The sequence below is a fragment of the Drosophila obscura genome, unplaced genomic scaffold (assembly GCF_018151105.1).
Source record: "Drosophila obscura isolate BZ-5 IFL unplaced genomic scaffold, ASM1815110v1 contig_95, whole genome shotgun sequence".
Taxonomy (NCBI): Eukaryota; Metazoa; Arthropoda; class Insecta; order Diptera; family Drosophilidae; genus Drosophila; species Drosophila obscura.
The window spans coordinates 1,507,941-1,530,742 of record NW_024542889.1 but is presented as its reverse complement, the minus strand read 5'-3'; the positions used below and the strand labels follow the sequence as shown (position 1 = coordinate 1,530,742).

General features: G+C 48.4%; 2 protein-coding genes across 2 annotated transcripts; both read right to left on the bottom strand.

Annotated features, from left to right (window-relative positions):
* Positions 1-13,102: 13,102 nt before the first annotated feature.
* LOC121405399 lies at positions 13,103-13,999 on the bottom strand. The gene has a single exon (XM_041596076.1). The coding sequence runs from the start codon at positions 13,997-13,999 to the stop codon at positions 13,103-13,105; it is 897 nt and encodes a 298-aa protein (XP_041452010.1).
* A 70-nt stretch (positions 14,000-14,069) lies between these two features.
* Positions 14,070-21,790, bottom strand: LOC121405398. Its single transcript, XM_041596075.1, has 5 exons — positions 21,309-21,790; positions 19,388-21,011; positions 17,095-18,961; positions 15,701-16,416; positions 14,070-14,156 (listed from the first exon to the last, which is right to left on the bottom strand). The coding sequence occupies exons 1-5, from the start codon at positions 21,788-21,790 to the stop codon at positions 14,070-14,072; spliced, it is 4,776 nt and encodes a 1,591-aa protein (XP_041452009.1).
* Positions 21,791-22,802: the final 1,012 nt, after the last annotated feature.

Here is a 22,802-nt window from a genome sequence, read left to right as displayed (position 1 = left end):
TCGCCCCTCCTATGGAACCTGGTGGTCGACGACTTAATAAAGAGATTCGAGAGGAGAGCCCCAAAAATAACAGCTTATGCAGACGACACAAGCATAATTATTACGGGAGTATGTCCATCGACTCTAAGCTCCATAATGGAATCAACACTCAGGGAGATATGTGAGTGGGCGGGAAAAGTAGGACTCAGTATCAACGCGGACAAGACGGACCTCATCCTCTTCACGAAGAGGTACAAGGTACCGGCATGGATGCCCCCGAAAATTGACAGAACCAGGCTTACCCCAAAAACACAAGTCAAATACCTCGGCATAGTACTGGACAGCAAGCTGACATGGAGACCCAATGTATTGGAAAGGGTGAAGAAGGCCATCATTGCGCTATATGCATCCAAGAAGATGCTTAGCAGCACATGGGGCCTATCACCTGCACTAATGCACTGGATCTACATTTCGGTAGTGCGACCGACTCTGCTGTATTGAGTCTTAGTGTGGGGGCAGGCTACAGAAAAGAAAACCTACAACAAGCTAATGGATAGAACTCAGCGGCAGGTACTGCTCTGCATCACTGGGGCGCTGAGGTCAACCCCAACAAAAGCACTCGAAACAATACTCGGAATTGATCCCCTGGACATTCACGCTCAACTGACTGCAGGTAAGGCAGCACAACGCCTAGTCGCATCAGGCAATATGTCACTGCAAGGATTCGGGCACAGATCAAACATATCAGTATATCTGACTACATGATCCCCCGAACTAGATGGAGGGAGGAGTAGGTGCGGGCATATACTGACAGACCTTGAAATAAGGCTGTCCTATAAGCTTCCGAACAAATGCAGCATATTCCAGGCAGAAGTCTTTGCCATACGGAAAGCGGCGGAGGTTGCTCGATGTACGGAGCGCCCACATAATGTGGTCAACCTGTTCGTGGACAGCCAGGCGATAAGATCCATGGAGTCGTCAGCGGTCAGTTCCAAAAATGACCTGGCAATCAGGGAGGCATTAGATTTCCTAAGCACGGCAAAGTCAGTGTGGTTCCCAGCCACCAGGGCATCGAAGGCAACGAGACAGCAGACGTGCTGGCTAAGGAAGGCGTCGGGCTGGCAAACGACAGGACTGAGAACGTGCCTGTCTCCCTCAGAACGCTTCAAAGCGATCTAAATGGGCGGGCACACATACAGGCCAGTAGCAGGTGGAGGAGAACCACCAAATGCAAGATCGCGAAAACCATGTACAAGGAGAGCAATGGTAAACTCAGCCACTACCTACTGCACCTACCACGGAAGGACTGTAGGATGCTAATGGGTTTACTCACAGGTCATTGCCTGGCTGCAGCACATACAGTCAAATTAGGCATCACCAACAGTGGCAAGTGCAGGAAATGTGATGAATCTGGGGTTATCGAAACCCTGGAACATCTAATCTGCCAATGCCCGGCCCTCACAAGGGCAAGAAACAAACATCTTGGCAGCCCATCGCTGATAGATGAATCCAAGAGGACGCCAGCGGAACTCCTTGCCGTTGCAAAATTCTCCTCGATCCTCACGGATTTCGAAACCGCGTAAAAACACTCAGAAGGTCCATACGCACCAATCCGGACAACTAAGGGCCATATTGGCCTATGCGTGGCCCCTTGAGGGCCGTCCGGGACAACCTAACCTAACCTTCCATTCTTCTGTTATTTCATCACACTCTTGATCAATAACCTTAATGGCGTCTATTTCAGTCAACAATGCTCTTATTATAAACTTCCAAATTGAGTATTTTTCTCCATCAAATAGTTTTATGTTTCGCTTTCCTTTTTCCATTATATATAAATCACAACTTTATACTTATCTGCAGCTAAGAGGCGTTGGCTAGGCCTATAACTTATTGAATAAAAGGCACAGCTCACACCAATGCAACCGCAATGTCTTGAGACAACCGGCAGAGACTCCTGTGAACAGATGGCAGCCAACTCTCCTCCCAATCGCTGTTTTAAAACTCCAAATCAGCTCCTCTTATGTTACAGACCAGTCATTTTTGTTAAGTCAAAAATGCTGTTATTATTTTCATATATTTCTTTTTCTTTATTTATTTTCGTTGCAGACGACTTGTCACGGTAATAAGAAAAACAATTCATTGCTATTCATTGCTGGATATAGATGTGTATGTGTGTGTATTTAGTACATCATATATATAGCTGAATGGTTGTATGTATATGTGTCTGCTGCGTTTGATCCAAAAAAAAAACACCTCGCGAACAGAATCAGGGTTGATATTCGTATGAAACCGATAAGAAATTTTTACGGGCAAAAACTGTTTTCTCTGCACGGAAGGCAGTACTCAGATCAACAAAAAAAAGATCGGTATATACTAGAAAAGTATCCGAATGTATTTGCTGATATTGCTGGTATATTTCAACCCGCTCTAAACTTATATCAATTTTATATATTTTGCCAGCAAACACGAAGCAAACATTGCAATATGAGAACAAAATACCAAATGAAATATTTTAATAATGAATACAAATAGAATCTAATTAATGCAGCATTATATGAATGACAATTATATGGATATTATAATATATTATTTTTATTAATTTTCATAAATATAAAACAAATATTGTTTTCGGCACGGGAGGCGTCGCCATCTACTACTGCTGATAGTCAGACACATAACCTTGCGAATAAAATATTGGGGAGCCCAGGATATGCCTGGGGAAGAGCGACCCCAGCCGAAGAAGTGCATTTTATTAAATTTAAACAAATCCAAGCAGCTGTGCATACCTCTGGTCACACAACTGGCCGCTGGAAGAATATATTTGTTTGCTAGCAAACAGTTTTTGGATCTGAGTACTAAGCTTTACGCAGAAGAACAAATTATTTCATCATCCATTTACACACATGTACTCATACATGCGTCACAAAGGACTAGCCAGACCGATGGACTTCTTCTGCATTTTTCAACAGACATTTCGGATGTTAGTTGAGTTGCCTGTATTACGAGAAACTGACCTGGGATTCACACGAGGTCTTGGAACGGTTCCCGTTTGAGTCTGCGAAGCATTTGCAGGATATTGGCCGCGCATCGACGGAGGTCTAAACTCAGTCAAAGGACTTTCTCTAATTTGCATCATTACTCGCGAACAAAACTGCCTACAGGCAGAACATGTCTTATTGGTCGTCAACCACTCTAACAAACAAGATCTATGAATCTTGTGTTTACAGGATGACTCTACGGATTCAATCTCTCGACTGAGTCGAGCACTCTTAGATCTTCTATTACAGGTATACTGATATTTAAAATAAGAACGTGAAAATTCAAATTAATTGAAGGTATCTATTTTTATTATACCTGTACTCAAAAAAGAGTTAGAGGTTATACTGTATTTGTGGTAAAAGTGGATGTGTGCAACGCAGAGAAGGAAACGTTTCCGACCCCATAAAGTATATATATTCTTGATCAACATCAATAGCCGAGTTGATATAGCCATGTCCGTCTGGCCGTCCGTCCGTCTCGATGAGCGCCTGGATCTCAGAGACTATAAGAGCTAGATAACCAAATTTGGTTTACAGACTCATGTGATATCACACTGCTACAAGTGTATTTCAAAATTTCGCCCCGCTCTCTTCCGCCACCACAAAGAACGAAAATCTGTGTCAGGCAAAATTTTAAAGGTACGGTAAAACTTAAAACGCAGCATTCTAGAGAATGGCCATGTCTACCAGATTGCCGAATCTGAATCAGATCGGATCATATTTATAGACGGAATGAAGAAATTAATTTTCTGTTGTTTCCCCCGCACCCTCTTTCCAAATCACACACTGACTCGTTTTGTACGCTTGCGCCCTCTAGCGGAGGAGAATTATAATCTAAATGGTACATTTAAAATCTACACGTTAGATGTAGAATATACATAGTAGATGAAGATAACAGATGAAGCAAAAAAATGTAAAATATCAAATTTGTTTTTTAATTCTATAATTCTAAAAAATTATAAGCTCAAAAATTAATGTACTGACTGAATACGGCTATAAGTAGAGTCGCATCCCCAGAAGCGACTCACACGTTCCTTCTCGTTTTAATTTAACCCTTTCCTTATTAAACCCCTACAACGAATATCGGATATTTTGTAAGTGTGACCGAAGTCAACACATTTATGTATATTTTTGATCCAAGATGAGTTGGCAGTCTTTATCTGTATGTCGACTGAAAATTGTGGTATTGCAAAAGATTGACGAAGCTGTGAAATACAAATTGAACAAAAATAACTCGTCGATACAACAAAAATTCCTGTTGGTTTCTAAGAAATAACCAGACGACGACGACCAGAAATAATCATATGACCTGTGCACACGTGGTGAAAGGTTGGTTGACGGAAATGATGGAATCCGGTCATTCGAGCCGGATTAGTAACCTTCTGCCTCTTTGCTAGGTTATAACAAACACTAACATCTATAGTAAACCAAAACTGGATTTGGAATCGAGGGACTTATCCTTAAGCATTCGTATCCGCAGTAAGTGTTAGAAAGAAGTACAGAAAATCTCGAAATCCGTGGACAAAATCTACAAAAAGAAATAATATCGAATGAATATCTAATGGAACTAAAAGAGGAACTGACCGAAAAAAAATCTCCAATCTGAGCAAATCTCAATTCCAGTTAGACAGATGAAAGTATTCTAGATATTTAATACGTGGTATGGAACCGACTTGAGTCAGGACCAAAATTCCTACACAATGAAATACTAGACGTTTGAATTAATAGCATACTTAGTAAGTAATTTTTCTTGACGAAAAGAAACAACCAGAATAATATCATTAAATTCGGAACATCCCTATCTCCTGGCCTGGCTCCGACTCAATAACCTTTAGATTGCCAGCAATTCCGAGTGAGATTTTGAGTACCTTCAGAATCATATATATGGGTGGTGACTGGTTTGGGAGTAGGATATGGTAAGGTTATTGGGAATCACGGGGCATATACTGTAGTGGGAAGTTGTGACCAATGTCCCAGACCAATATCGAACGTATCGAGAGCGTTGTCTTTTCTCTTCGGGTTAGAATTAAGAGAGGAGAGTAATTATGGCAGAGTAGCTAGTTAAAGCTTTAATTGAAAAGTTTAGGTTTGGACATAGCGAAGCAGTGTGGATCGGTGGAATTTATGTATGTAAAAGCTTTGTTCAGAATCGTATGATTACTCCGTTAGTCGTAGTAGCTCTGCGTAAGCTTTGTCTAGCATCGTACGATTACTCCGTTAGTCGTGGTAGCTCTGAGTAAGCTTTGCCTAGCATCGTACGATTACTCCGTTAGTCGTAGTAGCTCTGCGTATGCTTTGCCAAAGCTTTCGGCTGAAAGTTCTTCATGACAGTCATAGTACTGTGCAAATAGACAATTGTGCTGTGCAGACACATATTGTAAATGGGAGAGCCATGAGATAATGTAAAACCGTAGATCTCGATTTTTAGACAGTACATTCTTTTCTCAATTAGTAGTAATCCCTTCTTAAGGATTATATTAGTTATTTATTATCTATAATATAAAATATAAGAAAACCTATATATTCGTTATCTGTAACGATGATTTAGCCCGAATGAAAGAGAAACGATAGAAAGAAAATCCCTTTGTAAGTTACAAATCAACGTTGAACGAAAAGAATTGAAATCTTCATTTGATTTGAATTAGAAGCCAAGACCTGTATAATTACAATTTCTCTCTTTTCCTCAGAATATGTTTCAGCGTCGCCCCCTTGAGCTCAACGGATGCGCTGGACAGATTTTTTTATTAAAGTATGAGTGAGTAGACGAGCTTCTTTAAACGGAGTTCTCACCTGGTCCATAATGTACACATGGCTTGGAAACTTCTATTTCTATATTTTGGTATAAATTACCTGAAAAGCGATTCGATTTGTAACCATTCTTACGGTAGCCATATTATAATTTTTTCTTTCTCTTGTTTTTTTTAAGTCATATTCCTTGCCCCGATATTAGCCTTATATATATATATATATATATATATATATATATATATTGCATAGAACTAATTATAAGTTTCTCTTTACCTACTCTTTTGCTACCCTATATATATATTTTTTTTTGGAAACACAACCTATACTTTTGGAGAAAGACATGAAGTCAAACCTCGTTAATATTGAATTATTAAATGAATATTAATAGACATAAATGAAATATTAAATCTGTTGCGTTTGTCCTAAGTAGAGCATGATCGAGTCCGAATTACTGTAGAGAGGTACACTTGCTAAGGGTATGCCGTCGGTTAGAAGGTATACAAAAGGTAGGGAGGGTAGAGAAGGGGTCAAGGTCATCTGATTTCCCCGACATTAACGGAATATAGCCATACTATTTGTCGGTAGTCCCATAATTCATTCATTGACATTTCGAAGCTTTTATTGTTATAGTTTGAGTGTTCCTTCTAAACGTTGAATCACGTGTACCTAAAATATCTGTGCAAATGTGTTTGTGTGGCACATAGGGGAGTAGGAAAGATCCCACGACATTGGCGAGCTAGTTAGAGCATAGCTAGAGGTACACGTTCCGAAATCCTGCTATACCCTGGGTGTACGACCATCCGAATTGTATGTACCAGCAACATCGGTACTTACTATCTCACACCTAGTAATTCCGCACATTACATAGATTGGCGCCCATCGTGGGGCCAGAGTTAACAAGAAAAGCTAGTTACTACTGGTTTAAAGCCCAAAATCAAGCTCTTTTTATAATCCAACATCATAAGGAAAGTGTGTAGATTCTACTACTGTAACGGAGGTTATTGAAGGAATTTTGGTTTTAGATTCTGAGATTCGGAATAGCCAACCAAATATAATCCGCCAGGCAGTAAGGGCTTTCCCAACCATTTTGTAAAGGCGGCGGCGCAGTGGAAACAGGTCCACGCCCAGCTGGAGAATCCCTTTTAGCGCGAATGGAGGACGCGCCGGACGCTCTCATGCCCACCTTCGGCGGTGCGGGATGGCTGAACGGGGTGAAGATCCTCAAATGTAATGATGACCCGACGAGGAAGTGGCTGGTGCAAGTAATGCCCAAATTGGAAGCTCTGTGGGAGGGGGCCAAGCTGGAGGTAGTGGACAGGGAGATGATCCCTTCCATCCCAAAGGCGAAGGTGCTCTTCCCCATTGCAGTCCAGGGAGACCGAGCACTGAAACTCCTCCAGAGGCAGAATACAGAAGTGCCAAGGGCTGACTGGAAAATCTTGCATGCTGGTAGCCCATTACCCAATGAGGGGGGCCAGCACATGATCCTCCAGATCAACAAGGAGGCAGAGGACATTATCTACCCGAGATTCGGGAAGATGGCATGGGGCGTAGGCAGTGTCTACTACGTCTCAAAAAGCGCCACCCCGAAGACAAGGACGCGCACACCCTGCAGGCAGGCGAGGTGGAGAAGGACCTAGATCTGGAGTCCATCGTGGAGGCCGCACAGGATCTTGCGCTGGACAACTCTGATGCCGCAGAGGACGAGGACGGTGACCTGACTATAATAGTCAACCCGTCGAGTGCAGTTGAGCTAGCCTCCCATGACATTGAGACTGCTGCAGCTCAACTTGCATAAAAGTAAGGTCGCGTCGGCGGAGCTCCTCATTGCCTTGGAGCAAGGGCCCGTCGACAAAGCTTTGGTCCAGGAGCCATGGCTTGCCTCCGGCAATGCTGTGGCCGGACTAAAGTCCTCTAATTATAATCTTTTCTACCCACCATCGGTAAGCAGGACCAGAACCGCCGTACTCGTACGAAAGGGCATGCTTATCTTATGTCTCATTACAGCACTGAAGACCTGGCTGCGGTGATGCTTGAAAGCGAGGACAAGCGCCTTATGGTAGCATCCTGCTACATGGCACACGGCAGGCCAGCTCCACCGGAGGAGCTAAGGAGTCTGGTGGCGGAAGCCAGTCCGAAAGACCAGCAACTTCTAGTTGGTACGGACGCCAATGCCCACCATAGCGTGTGGGGAAGCTCCGATATCAACGATAGAGGTGAGTCCTTTCTAGACTTTATACTATCCATTAATCTAGATGTAGCAAACGTGGGGGAGGAGCACACCTTCGTAGGCCCCACCTCGTCTAACGTACTAGATCTAACACTCGTATCTTTGGTATCTGGCTGGAGAGTCCTTGAAAGACCATCCTTCTCAGACCACAATTACATTCAGTTTAAGTGCGAATTTAAACACTCTCCGAAGATAACTGTCTATAGAAACCGCCGGAACACAAACTGGGAAAAGTTTAAAAAGACAGTTACTTCGAAACTCGCGACTCGTCCGGGCACAGTGAAATCCCCGGAAGAAATAGAAACGTCCATAGAGACCCTCTCCAAGGAGCTACTGGATGCGTACCACGCAGCATGCCCACCCTCGAGAACGAAAAAGAGAACCAGACCACTCTGGTGGAACCGGGACTTATCGCTTCAAAGAAATAACCACAAAGAATTCTTCAAAATCGCCAAACTGACGAACGACGAGATAATCAATGAGGAATACAAAACCCTACTCAGGGAGTACAAGAAGGAAATACGCAATGCACAAAGAAACTCGAGAACACAAAGAACACTAGAAAATCTACACATCAGAAACGATGTAGGTGGGCGGATGTCAACCAACCAGCATGCCTATACCAAAGGGAAATCGGTAGAGACGGCACTGAATTCGCTAGTAGCCACCATCAAAAATGTCCTCCAAAATAAGAAGTATGCTCTAGGCGTGTTCGTAGACATATCCGGAGAATTCAACAACGTGAATACGAGCGCGATAATGGACCGCCTAGAAGCGATCAACACACATCCCGCAATCAACCTCTGGATAAAGAACCTTTGAAGTTGTAGACGGGTGTACTCAGAGTGGGGCACCGCTTCCATGGTGAAAGGGGCACACAGAGGCACACCTCAGGGTGGGGTCTTATCGCCCCTCCTATGGAACCTGGTGGTCGACGACTTAATAAAGAGATTCGAGAGGAGAGCCCCAAAAATAACAGCTTATGCAGACGACACAAGCATAATTATTACGGGAGTATGTCCATCGACTCTAAGCTCCATAATGGAATCAACACTCAGGGAGATATGTGAGTGGGCGGGAAAAGTAGGACTCAGTATCAACGCGGACAAGACGGACCTCATCCTCTTCACGAAGAGGTACAAGGTACCGGCATGGATGCCCCCAAAAATTGACAGAACCAGGCTTACCCCAAAAACACAAGTCAAATACCTCGGCATAGTACTGGACAGCAAGCTGACATGGAGACCCAATGTATTGGAAAGGGTGAAGAAGGCCATCATTGCGCTATATGCATCCAAGAAGATGCTTAGCAGCACATGGGGCCTATCACCTGCACTAATGCACTGGATCTACATTTCGGTAGTGCGACCGACTCTGCTGTATTGAGTGTACACTAAGGTGTGGGGGCAGGCTACAGAAAAGAAAACTTACAACAAGCTAATGGATAGAACTCAGCGGCAGGTACTGCTCTGCATCACTGGGGCGCTGAGGTCAACCCCAACAAAAGCACTCGAAACAATACTCGGAATTGATCCCCTGGACATTCACGCTCAACTGACTGCAGGTAAGGCAGCACAACGCCTAGTCGCATCAGGCAATATGTCACTGCAAGGATTCGGGCACAGATCAAACATGATCAGTATATCTGACTACATGATCCCCCGAACTAGATGGAGGGAGGAGTAGGTGCGGGCATATACTGACAGACCTTGAAATAAGGCTGTCCTATAAGCTTCCGAACAAATGCAGCATATTCCAGGCAGAAGTCTTTGCCATACGGAAAGCGGCGGAGGTTGCTCGATGTACGGAGCGCCCACATAATGTGGTCAACCTGTTCGTGGACAGCCAGGCGGCGATAAGATCCATGGAGTCGTCAGCGGTCAGTTCCAAAAATGACCTGGCAATCAGGGAGGCATTAGATTTCCTAAGCACGGCAAAGTCAGTGTGGTTCCCAGCCACCAGGGCATCGAAGGCAACGAGACAGCAGACGTGCTGGCTAAGGAAGGCGTCGGGCTGGCAAACGACAGGACTGAGAACGTGCCTGTCTCCCTCAGAACGCTTCAAAGCGATCTAAATGGGCGGGCACACATACAGGCCAGTAGCAGGTGGAGGAGAACCACCAAATGCAAGATCGCGAAAACCATGTACAAGGAGAGCAATGGTAAACTCAGCCACTACCTACTGCACCTACCACGGAAGGACTGTAGGATGCTAATGGGTTTACTCACAGGTCATTGCCTGGCTGCAGCACATGCAGTCAAATTAGGCATCACCAACAGTGGCAAGTGCAGGAAATGTGATGAATCTGGGGTTATCGAAACTCTGGAACATCTAATCTGCCAATCCCGGCCCTCATAAGGGCAAGAAACAAACATCTTGGCAGCCCGGTACTGGCATCGCTGGTAGATGAATCCAAGAGGACACCAGCGGAACTCCTTGCCTTTGCAAAATTCTCCTCGATCCTCACGGATTTCGAAACCGCGTAAAAACACTCAGAAGGTCCATACGCACCAATCCGGACAACTAAGGGCCATATTGGCCTATGCGTGGCCCCGTGAGGGCCGTCCGGGACAACCTAACCTAACCTTACATTCTTCTGTTATTTCATCACACTCTTGATCAATAACCTTAATGGTTATGCTGTTATTATTTTCATATATTTCTTTTTCTTTATTTATTTTCGTTGCACACGACTTGTCACGGTAATAAGAAAAACAAAAGTAAAGCAACGCTTCATTGCTGGATATTTTTTTTTTTTTGTATTCATACGTTTATTTCTTCTAGTCTAATTTCTTGCTTTTAATACTACAGTCTTACTATTGGGTATAATTAAGTGCAGGCCGTGTTTGGGAGTGGGCGCCCAACGCGCGCGGTACTGCCGTAAAGCATTGCTTCGCACGCTTGAAGGCTCCTACTCCGTCTCCTGCTTACGCCTTCTCTCCAAAACTCTCAGAGTTCGCATGACGCTAGAGGCGAACTCTGCGGCCGATTCCCATGCACTTGGCTCGGCCAGCATGATCGGCACCAAGGTCCCGGTAGCGATCCTGTCGCCTACTACCGCCTCCAGGCGGAGACGCTCGCGGTCAAACCTGTGGCATTCGAAGAGGACGTGCTGTGCGTCCTCCACTATGCCGGTGCCGCACGCCGGGCACCAGTCCGCCGTCTCAAGGCCAAAGCGCTTGAGGTAGCTGCGAAAGCAGCCGTGTCCACTAAGCGCCTGGGTGAGATAAAAATCTACCTGGCCGTGCTTCCTCTCGATCCAGTCTTGCAGCTTCGGGATGAGGGAATGTGTCCAGCGCCCCTTGGTTGAGCTGTCCCACTGGGTCTGCCATCTACTGATGCTGTTCCTCCTTGCGGTAGCCTTCAGCTCGGCTCTTGTCGCCTCGCTTCCGCCCTGCGTGGCCGTATGGACATCCCTTCTCTCCCTTATCAGCTCCCTGAGTGGGACTTGACCGGCTATGACCAGCGCTGCTTCGTCCGACACAGTCCGGAACGAGCACGCGATCCTTAAGGCACACAGCCTGTACGTCGCCTCCACGCCTCGCATGTAGGTTTTCACCTGAGCGGCTTTCGCCCACGCGGGCGCAGCGTACAGGATCTGCGACGTCACCACGCTCGTCAGGAGTTTCCGCGTTGCATGCTTCGGGCCTCTGGTGTTGAGAAGCATTCGCGAGAGCGCTCCTGCGGTTCCGCCGGCCTTCCTCTGCACGTACTCCAAGTGCTCCTTGAAGGAGAGGCGAGTGTCGATGAGCACCCCGAGGTACTTGATTGACCTCTGCGAGCGTATCGTGGTGCCACCGACCTGCACACTTGCTGTTTCTACAGCTTTCCGGCTCGATATGAGCACCGCCTCAGTCTTCTGTGCTGCCAGGTCCAATCCGGCGACCGTAAGCCACGACTCCACGGCTCGGACGGCCGCGTTGGCGAGTTCCTCCACTGCGGCGAGGTGCTTGGCCACCACCTCTATGGCGACGTCGTCCGCAAATCCCACCATGCTGGTGTTGGCTGGCAACGGTAGTCTTAGGACTCCGTCGTACATGGCGTTCCAGAGCAGGGGTCCCAAAACGGAGCCCTGAGGGACTCCGGCTGAGACTTTGTATGCCCTGGAACCCAGACTGGTCTCGTACGTCAGCACCCTGTCGCTGAAGTAGCTACGTGCTATCCTCTGCAGGTATCCAGGGATGCTGAAGCGCTGTAGGGCCTCTAGCGTGCGGCTCCAATCGGCCGAGTTGAACGCGTTCCTTATGTCGAGTGTCACCACGAGACAGTAGGATTTGGATCCTCCTCTCCATCTGGTACCAGCGCAGGCTTCCTCTGCCGTTTTAACCACCTTGGAGATGGCGTCCAGCGTCGACTTCCCCTTCCTGAACCCGTATTGCTCCGGGTAGAGGCCGCCTGCTGCCTCGATGGCTGCACTCAGCCTCGTGGCAATCACCTTCTCGAACACCTTCCCTATCGTGTCCAGGAGGCAGATGGGCCTGTAGGAGGACGCCTCGCCCGGCGGCTTCCCCTGCTTGGACAGCAAAAAGAGCCGTTGCCTCTTCCACCTCGATGGGAACGTACCCTCGTGGCGGCATCTGTTGAACAGACCCGTAACCTCGCTTGGGATCAGCGCTAGTGCCAGCTTCGTCGCACGGTTAGGGATCGCGTCCGGCCCCGGTGCCTTCTTGGGGTTCAGGTCTCTGCCTGCCTGCAGCACCTCTTCCTCCGTGACCTCGCAGATGTCGTCCAGGCTGTGCTCGGGGGTCCGGGATGTTGTTATGGGCCGCCCCTGCGGGAACAAGGTCCCAACGATCCCATCCAACACTACTGGGTCCGTTGGGGCTCTGCTTCCGGCGTTGATGTTTTTGACCACCATCTTGTAGGCGCCTCCCCAGGGGTCCTCCTCGGCGGCGTCGCACAGCTTGAGGAAGCATTCTCTCTTGCTGTCTCTAATGGCGGTCTTCAACTCCTTCCGCGCGACTTTGTATGCCTCGCAACAGGTTACTAGTCGCGGAGTTCCCCTGGCTCGTTGGAGCTGTCTTCTCGCGCCATGGCAGATTTTGCGGAGCTCGGCGATGCCCTCGTTCCACCAGAAGACTGGGGCATGGTGCTTCCCAAACGCACTTCACTGGAGCATGCTCAGGTCGCAGGCCGCTTCCACTGCCTCCCCCAGCTGGGTCGCCCACTCGTTGGCTCCGTCTGACTCTGATGCCGTGTAGGTCCGGAGGGCGCTTGTAAACGCCTGTGTCCTCAGCGTGGCCTGCCGATACGCCTTCCTTTGCTGAGTAGGAGCTGCTCTTACCCGATCCGGTCCGCCAAACACGCACTCGATGGCCTCGTGGTCGCTAGCAGTGTAGGCGTCGCTGATTCTCCAACTGGAGTTTCTGGCCAACGCGCTGCTGGCGTATGTGAGGTCGATGACTGACCCCATGCCTCCCCTGCTGAACGTTTGTTGGGATCCTTCGTTGAGCAGCACCATGTCCAAGGTAGCGAAGGCCTCCAGCACCGTGCGTCCTCTAGCGTTGGTTAGGGAGGACCCCCACTCCTGGGCCCAGGCATTGAAGTCGCCCCCGACTACGACGTCGCTTCGTCCTCGCAGGTCTCCGATCAGCTCGTCGATGATTCGGCTGAAGGTCTCCAGCGGGAGGCTGGGCGCCAGGTAGCAGCTATAGACCCACTTACCGCCTACTTTGCCTCGGACGAACCCATCGGCCGACTTTATGTCGCAGATCTGGGGCGTCTCCACTCCGCATGTCCACAACGCAGCTCTGCCCGAGCGATCTGTGGCCCAGTCGCTGCAGCTGGGAACCCTATAGGGCTCGCTGAGGATTGCCACCTCCGATCCCCGCTCACGCACCGTCTGTTGCAAGAGGTCCTGCGCGGCCCTGCAGTGGTTCAGGTTGAGCTGGATCAACCGCATGTGATGCTGCGTTGACCGACCCCGCTGAACGCTGCCGGGCAGCTTTTGCTGCCGGCCTGGTGCCTGGACTCCTTCTTGCCCGCTGCCGAGCAAATGAAGCATAATGGCTCCTTTTTGCAGTCAACGGCTTTGTGCCCCTGCTCGCCGCATTTGATGCAGCAGCCGCTGCTGTCTATTGCACTCCTGAAGCTGCTCGCGATGTGCCCAGGTTCCAGGCATTTGTAGCACCTCGGGAGTCCTCCTCTTTTTTTTTTATTGTCTGGACGTTGATATGCAATGACTGCACCATCAAGTGGCCCATGCGACACCAAGCCGAAGCCTGTTACGCGCGGAACCCAGGCAGAAACGCAGCCCTCCTCCCGCCCAACCGACCGAGGGGCGCTGCCGCATGACGCGCGACGCGTGTTACCGAACCGATCGCGAGCATGCAGGAAAGATAGGTGTTAGACTAAAATTCGAGGAAAATTAGAGCTAAACACAACTCAAAGAGCTAAGCATGCAAAGATAGCTAAAAAATATAACTAATTACGGGAAAGGTATGTTAGTATTAGTGATATAAGAAGAGGAAGGGAATTAGTAGTTGATATTATGTGGTAAAGGGAATTGAAGTCCGAGCAAAGTACCCTAAATGGTTCGTGCAAGGAATAATTCGATCTACAAAGCGGAAGGAAAAGAGGAATGAAGTTTCTAGTAGATCTAATAGGAATCGTAAAGTTTATGCGGCTCAACAAGTCAGGGCTATCTACATCACCCTTGATCAGGTTGTGCATAAAACTCACACCAAGCATTTTTCTACGACTAACTAAGGTTGGAAGGTTTATTAAAAGCAATCTACGAGGATAAGATGGCAGTCTCACACCTGCATCCCAGTTAAGGCCACGCAGAGCAAAAAGTAAAAAGTTTTTCTGGACTGATTCTATACGGTCCTGGTGTACTTTGTACTGGGGGCACCATACACAAGAGCCGTATTCTAAAATCGGACGAACAAGCGAGATATAGAGAGTCTTCGTTATATAGGGGTCGTCAAATTCCTTTGACCACCTCTTTATAAACCCAAGCACACCCATGGCCTTATTTACCCATGGTAGAAATGTGTTCAGAAAACTTCAACTTTGGGTCTAATTTAACACCAAGATCATCAACCAAGGTAATTCTCTCAAGAGAACCACCGCAGAGGCTATAAGGAGCCAATAGGGGGCTGGAGCGATGAAATGTCATTACTTTGCATTTCGAGGCATTTAGGTGTAACATATTTGCACAACACCATGATTGAAAGTTATTGAGATCGGATTGCAAGCGAGAGTGAAATGAAATGTCCTTATACTGGACACAAAGTTTAACATCATCCGCATACATGAGTACTCGAGAGTTTGTTAATACTGAAGGCAGATCATTAATAAAGAGTGTGAATAGTAGGGGGCCTAGATGGCTGCCCTGTGGTACTCCAGAAGTAACCTTAACAGGTGAAGAGAAGGAGTTTTTGAAGAGGACTCTTTGAGACCTAGAACAAAGGTGGCTAGAAATCCATCTCAAGAGATTAGGCGGAAACCCTAAAAGGTCAAGTTTTTGTGCTAAAAGGGAATGGTTTAAAGAATCAAATGCTTTACTAAAATCAGTGTAAATGACATCCGTCTGCAAGTTACCTTGAAAGCCTTTAATGATAAAAGAGGTAAACTCTAATAAATTTGTGGTTGTTGATCGTCGCCTTATAAATCCGTGCTGGGACGGAGATATAAGTGATTTGCAGAGATGTTGCAAGTGCGGAGTTTCGCGGATCCTGCAAACGGTCCAGCCGATCCGCACCTGTCCCCGCTGCATTACTGCTTTGCCCAGGGAAAAAGGCAAGCTGACCACCTCCGTTTGGGACTCCGCGTAGCCGCGTCGCAGGCTTCGCACCCTGACTCGTCCCTCCTCAATCCCGAACTGGCTCGCGATGGCGGTACAGATCTCACGCTCTGTCGCGAGGGAGTCGAGATCGCGGATATCCAAGACGACCACCTTCGAGTCCTCTGTCAGTGCACGCACTGCCGCTGCGTCGCCAAGTACGCGTGCGATGCTCTCTCTCATGGCCTCTGCGATCTCTGAGCTGCCTTTTGCCACCTCCAGCAAAAGGTTGCCGTTGATGGTGCGGCGTACCCTGGAAACGCAGCTTCCCAGGTCCGACAGCTGGTTATCCTCCCTCCTGGTCACCATGGCCAGCACCTCGCTATACGTCTTGCCGCCCGCATGCACTACGACCGCGTCAGGGCGTGCGCGGTGCGCTGTCCTCGCCTTCTTGGCCACTAAACTCCACCCGCTTTCACGGTTTCCGAGGCTCTCTTGTTGGCTGGGGGCATTGTGCGTCGCCTTCTCCTCGTGTGGCTTTATCTGGGCCTTCTTCTGTTTCTTCAAGGGTGCGCCTTTGTGACCTGCTGGGCGCATAAGCGTTGGAGCCTGCCCCCCAGCGGGGCCATCCGACACAACAGGCTGGCTAAGCCTTCGCCACGGCTCGGTTTGCGATGCGGCATCCGTCTTCATTGCTGGATATAGATGTGTATGTGTGTGTATTTAGTACATCATATATATAGCTGAATGGTTGTATGTATATGTGTCTGCTGCGTTTGTTTTTGTGTTAAGCCTAGTACTCAGATCCAAAAAAAAACACCTCGCGAACAGAATCAGGGTTGATATTCGTATGAAACCGATAAGAAATTTTTACGGGCAAAAACTGTGTTGAGCTATTGAGATTTTTCAATAGCGTAGAGTTAAATCGACAATTTGTACTTTGATTAATACACAACACAGTTTGTTTGATTATGTTAGTTTCTTTATTTTCCATGCAAGGCGAGTGGGAGTAGAATGGGCAAGAGTTAGCAACAGGCGGACCCGTGGTGGACCGTGTTGCAGCGAAAACAATAATGGGTTTTTGTATAAAGGTTAATAACAATGTAGCAGGTCACTGTGCCAACCGACGATATGTTGTACGTTTTATGATGCTAGATTTCGAAGTGTCTCTGCTGCGCAGACGAGCCTCCCTCACAGCCTTCGTCGGCTGACGATTTTCGGGAGGGGGAAAATGACTCAAGAGCGCAGAGTCAGGTAGGCAATGTTGTGAGCTTAGCTCTGCTCTCTTTGCGCTGCCATGGGCCGGCGCTTAGCCGAACATTCTCCCCCCGTTGAAGAGCACGGGTCTTCGACATCATTCTTTGGCAGCATACACAGCTTTGCGATAGCCCTCGTGGTGCTCCCAGTAGCCGTTTTGAGCTCAGCTACCCTGGAAACGCCATCTCTGCCGGCGATCAGTTTCGTCACCCTTCCCAGCGGCCACTTAAGTGGAGGCAAGTTCTCGTTCTTTACGAGGACCACGTCGCCGACGCTGAGGTTAGGCTGCTCAGTCCTCCATTTTGCCCTCTCCTGCAGAAGCGTGAGGTACTCCTCTCGCCAGCGGGACCAGAAAGTCTGCTGCAGGAAGCTGACCTGCTGCCAGCGATCAAGACGATTGAAGTTGAGTCCGGTCACATCTGGTTCCGCGAAGGTACGGATTGGAGCAGTACCTAAGAAATGCGCAGGTGTTAGCATGTCTAAATCGTCAGGATGCTCTGAAATGGGAAGCAATGGCCTTGAGTTTATTATGGCAGTGATATGGCACACAAGCGTTCTCAGGTCATCAAAGCACAGCAAGGAGCTGGAAGCGGAACGGTAGAAATGATGCTTGGCTGTTTTAACCGCAGCCTCCCAGAGTCCGCCAAAGTGGGGAGAGCGAGGGGGAATAAACCGCCAGTCAATATGATCCGCAACGCAAAACTCCTGAACTTCCTTCATATGCCTTTCTGCCAGGAACAGCTTCTTCAACTCTGCCAACTCGTTCTTTGCTCCCACAAAGTTGGTTGCGTTATCGGACCAAATTTCCCTGGGCCGACCGCGAGTTAAAATGAATCGCTTTAGTGCGCTTATGAACGCTGGCGTCGATAGATCCTGCACAAGCTCCAAGTGAACGGCCTTGGTGGCAAAGCATATGAAGAGGCATATGTAGCATTTGATGGGTGGTCTGGTCCGCACCTCACTCTTATAAAAGAACGGACCACAAAAATCCACACCGGTGACTGCAAAAACGTACGACGCATTCACACGATCCTTCGGCAAGTCGGCCATAATATGCTGCAGCAGGCGCGGCTTGGCCTTAAAACATCTGGTGCAGCGATTTACGACGCTGGCCACTGTCTTGCGCCCTCCAATCGGCCAATACTCATGCCGAATAAGTGCGAGCAATGACCGAGGCCCAGCGTGCAGATTCTGCTCATGGACATGCACAATTACAGCAGATGTAACGGGATGACGCCTTGGAAGAATGACTGGGTGCCGTGCGTTGAAATCAAGTGATGAATTTTCCAACCGCCCACCGACGCGTAACAAGCCATGGTCATCCAGGAACGGCGCGAGTGACGAGATGGAGCTAGACGACTGCACCTGCTGTTCGTCACGCAGAGTCTTGTAGTCAGGCCACAAATGCACTCGCTGAATCGAACGAAGAAGTATCCGCGTACCACCAACGATGTCAGCTACTGTTAATCCGGACGACCTTTTGCGCTGCAGAAACTTGAATACATATCCAAATGTGCGCTGGATCTTTCCGAAGGAATTGGAGAACTTTCGGCCGTCAGATAAGTCTACGAATGGACAAACTGCAATCAGGACTCTCTTGCGCAACTCCAGTGTTGGCGCAGATTGAATAGACGCTGCTGGCCACAGAGGTTGCTCATCTTGAAGAAAGGGTGGCCCGTGGGCCCAAAGATGCGATTCCAGAAGCTCTGACGGCGAAGCGCCTCTGGACAATATGTCAGCAGGGTTCTGGGCGGTGGGCACGTAGCGCCACTCCATCTGAGCAGTCCGCTCCTGAATGGCTGAGACCCGATTTGCAACGAATACGTTAAAGCTTGATGAGTCATGGCGCACCCAAGACAAGGCAGTTGTGGAGTCCGACCAGCAATAGAAGCTTCCAGTGAACAATTTAAGTTTCTGTATCTCACTGATCAATTGAGAAAGCAAGTCAGCGCCACATAACTCCAACTTGGGCACCGTCAATACCTTAAGAGGGGCGACACGAGACTTCGCACACAGAAGTTGCACGTGCGCGCGATTATTTGTCCTTGACACAACGTAAATACATGCTCCATAGGCATCTAGGCTGGCGTCACAAAACCCGTGAACTTCCACTGTTGAATTGGGGAGAACTGACAGACGAGGAAATCTAAACAGTTGAGGGGTGGACAAACTCTCGCAGAAAATGGTCCACGCTGATGAAAGAGACTCTGGCAGACTCTCATCCCATTGGAGCTGCTCCTTCCATACCAACTGAAGGAAAATCTTTGCCTTTGCGATGACAGGCCCAATCAGTCCTAAAGGATCATAAAAACGAGCAATCGTTGACAACATTGAACGTTTCGTCGGCTTTGATGGCAGCTGCGTGGGTACTACCGAAAAGAGAAAATTATCAGATGAAGGCTCCCAAACCAATCCAAGAGCCTTTGTGAAGTCGGTGCCATCGTCGAACCTTAGCAGCGTTTCCTTATCCTTGTCAGGAATTCCCTCAAGTACGCCAGGGACGTTGGAGCACCATTTCCGAATTGGGAACCTTCCCCGAGCCAATAACTGGGATGTCTGCCTCATCTTTTCGCGCACTTCCTCTACAGATCCTCCTCCAGTCATCAAATCGTCGACATAGAAGTTGGAGGTCAACACTTCCGAGCCAATGGGAAATGCAGCCCTCTCTTCTTCTGCCAATTGGAGCATGGAACGAATTGCAAGATAGGAAGCCGGTTTGGTTCCATATGTTACTGTGTCGAGCTTGAACGCCTTCACATCCTCGTGAGGGGAATCCCTCCATAAGATGCACTGCAGGTAATTGTCCGGCTCAGATACTCGGACACACCTGTACATCTTGCAAATGTCACCAGTCAGCGCAATGAGGAACGTACGAAAACGAAGCAGCGTATGTAGCAGCTTTGGCTGGATAGTAGGCCCCGCCATTAGGACCTCGTTTAACGAAAAACCTGTTGATGTTGTGGCAGATCCATCGAACACAACCCGCAATTTGGTGGTCGTGCTGTCCTCCTTAAACACGCAATGATGCGGTAGAAAATAGCGACAACGACTGAGCAGTTCTGATTCCACCAACGACATATGATTAAGCTCTTGGTACTCCCTAATGAAAGATGCGTACTGAGCCTTCAGCTGCGGACGACGCTCAAGTTTCCGCTCCAAGTTGAGGAACCGCCGATATGCTTGCGTGTATGAGTCGCCCAAGATATCCAAACTTTTCTTGATGGGCAGCTTCACGGCAAACTCTCCAGATGACAGGCGCGAGAAATTTGCTTTGAAGTGATCTTCACAATCGACATCCTCCTGCTTGACCATTACCGAATCTTCAGTGGAACTTTCAACCTCCCAGAAACGCCTCAGTAACAGTTCCACTTGATCAAGAGACTCCTGCCTGGCGTCAGATGAGGCCTGAGCCCCAAGTAAGGCTGTCCTACGCGTTTGCTGACCACCTCCTGAAACCACCCATCCAAGGCGAGTCTTCTGAAGCGATGGCAAGCCAACATCCAATTTGATTTGGCCAATGCACAGCAGCTCGAAGAATAGGCTAGCCCCAATGAGCAGGTCAATACGCTGTGGCCTGAAGAACTGCGGATCTGCCAATGGTAAATTCGGCGGAATTTTCCAACCAGAAACGTCAACTGAAAAGCTGGGCTGCTGCTCGGTGATTGTGGGAGCTACCAACGCGACGAAACTGGTACTGTAGTCAGAGGCTTGGGACTGCAAGTTGAGTCCCACAGTATAGCCCTCCGATACAAAACTGGAATCCCCAAGACCCGATACTGCGGCCGACGACATGGTCCTTTTCAGTCTAAGTTGTTGGGCGAGGCTGGAGGTTATAAGGTGCATTTGTGATCCGGAGTCCAAGAGTGCCCGACATGGTACGAGCGATCCAGCACGATCCCTCAGCAGAACAACTGCAGTGGCTAAGAGCACAACATCCCTGCAAGAGTTCTGTGCAACCAGAGAGGCAGCTGAGGACTGTGGCTGCGCTTCAGGGTGCGGGAATGAAGAGACAACGGGTTCCGTGGGCGAGGGTCTGGCGTTTAAATGCAATAAGGTGTGATGTTTGCTACCACAGTGACGACAAGTTGATGACCTGCAAGTGCGCAATTGATGGCCAGCCTTCAGGCAATTCAGGCAAAGACCAAGCTTTTTCACCTCAATTAGGCGAAGGGACGGCGAAAGATTCCCAAACAGCGCGCATGTATATATGCTATGGCCAGCAGTATTGCAAAATAGACACTCAAGAGAAACAGACTCAGTGGCTACAAATGAACTTCTAGGGTTGCTCTGTACTTTTTTTATCTTTCCCACCTGAATGCCAGGCGTATACATTGCCATAGCGTGCTCCCGATTCTCCAACTTCTGACATCTTTGCTCCAGAAAAGCGGTGAATTGTTGGCTTGTGGGTATGCTGTCCAGCGATGACGTTTCCTCCCACTTGGCTTGCGTAGCGCTGTCCACCTTCTGCAGCAGGCTGTGTATCAAGATACAGTCTGCAATCTGCTCCGTTGTTCCCATACTCTGCAAAGCCCGAAGATTAGAATTCACAGTGTCCGACAAAGACCGAAGTTGCGACACAGACGAAGCCTCTACGCGCGGAACACCCAGAATGTCCGTGACATGCGCCTGAAAAATTAAACGTTTGTTATTAAAACGCTTATCAAGGAGGTCTAGCGCGATGGGATAGCTGGCGTGCGTGAACTCTAGAGACGAAATAGTGTCTAGTGCTGGTCCTTTCAGGCAGGAACGCAGGTGCTGCAGCTTCTCCACATTTGACAAATCGGTATCCTTGTCTATTATGGAGGAAAACATGCTCCAAAACGAGGAATACTGAGCGTAGCCACCACTGAACTCAGGAAGCTTCAACTCCGGCAGGCGTGGCCGACTTTGCACAACGACCGTAGTTGGGGCCTCTCCTACATGGTCCGTCCGCATTGTTGAGCATGGTAGCATTGTGGGCTGCCGCTTGTTTAACTCCCGTTTCATGCGAATCTCCAGCATGACCACGCACTCGTCAAACTCCTCCCTCAAGGGACTACCGATCTCATCGAGATCAATCCTCTCCAGGGCATTATGGTGCTCGTTGAATGAAACTACAAGCTCCGCTAGCAATTTCAGCCTCACGTTCAGCTCCTCCTCACTGAGCTCGCCAATTCTCTCCTTGCCAACGGCCGTTTCGATTCTCCGTGCTGCCCCTACCATGGATTGCACCTTGCGCTTGTAGAATGCAGCTTCCGAATCGACGAACAATGGTGAGGGGGGCAAGAGTGAGGGGGTGCTATTAGAAGCCATTGGGTAGGTTTACGACGCACTGGGTTACAGTTTCTGAAGCACGGAGAGGTTAATAACCGGTGAATAACCTCGAACAGTTTGATAGGAACTGCACACTCGATCGCAGCGCTCAAACACACGGGCTCACAGTTCTACAGGCCAGCAGCGAAAGTTCACAGTTTTAAAAGAACTGAGTAGGTGCAGCTGACAACAACAATGGCATGCACACTTAGAGCACCGAAAACCGAAACGAAACAACCGCAAGACAAACCGCAAAGCAGATGACGCGAGAACCGTTTATGTTGCTTGTGCAGTGCACAGACGCCGAATCGAAAAACCGTGGTACAAAGCGAATTAAACAACCGACAAGTGTTATTTGCAAGGCATATATATGTGTATATATATAAATATATATCGATTAGATCACGTCGGGGTCACCAAAATGTTGAGCTATTGAGATTTTTCAATAGCGTAGAGTTAAATCGACAATTTGTACTTTGATTAATTCACAACACAGTTTGTTTGATTATGTTAGTTTCTTTATTTTCCATGC

What these genes read in the sequence shown, in the direction of transcription:
- LOC121405399 (XM_041596076.1), bottom strand. Translation starts at nt 13,999, where the DNA reads ATGCTTCATTTGCTCGGCAGCGGGCAAGAAGGAGTCCAGGCACCAGGC.
- LOC121405398 (XM_041596075.1), bottom strand. Translation starts at nt 21,790, where the DNA reads ATGTTTTCCTCCATAATAGACAAGGATACCGATTTGTCAAATGTGGAG. An exon ending in TCACAAAGGCTCTTGGATTG is followed by an intron (nt 18,962 to 19,387) that starts GTTTGGGAGCCT and finishes GCCCCTCTTAAG; the next exon opens with GTATTGACGGTGCCCAAGTT. An exon ending in GAGGGCTATCGCAAAGCTGT is followed by an intron (nt 16,417 to 17,094) that starts GTATGCTGCCAA and finishes ATCTATATCCAG; the next exon opens with CAATGAAGACGGATGCCGCA.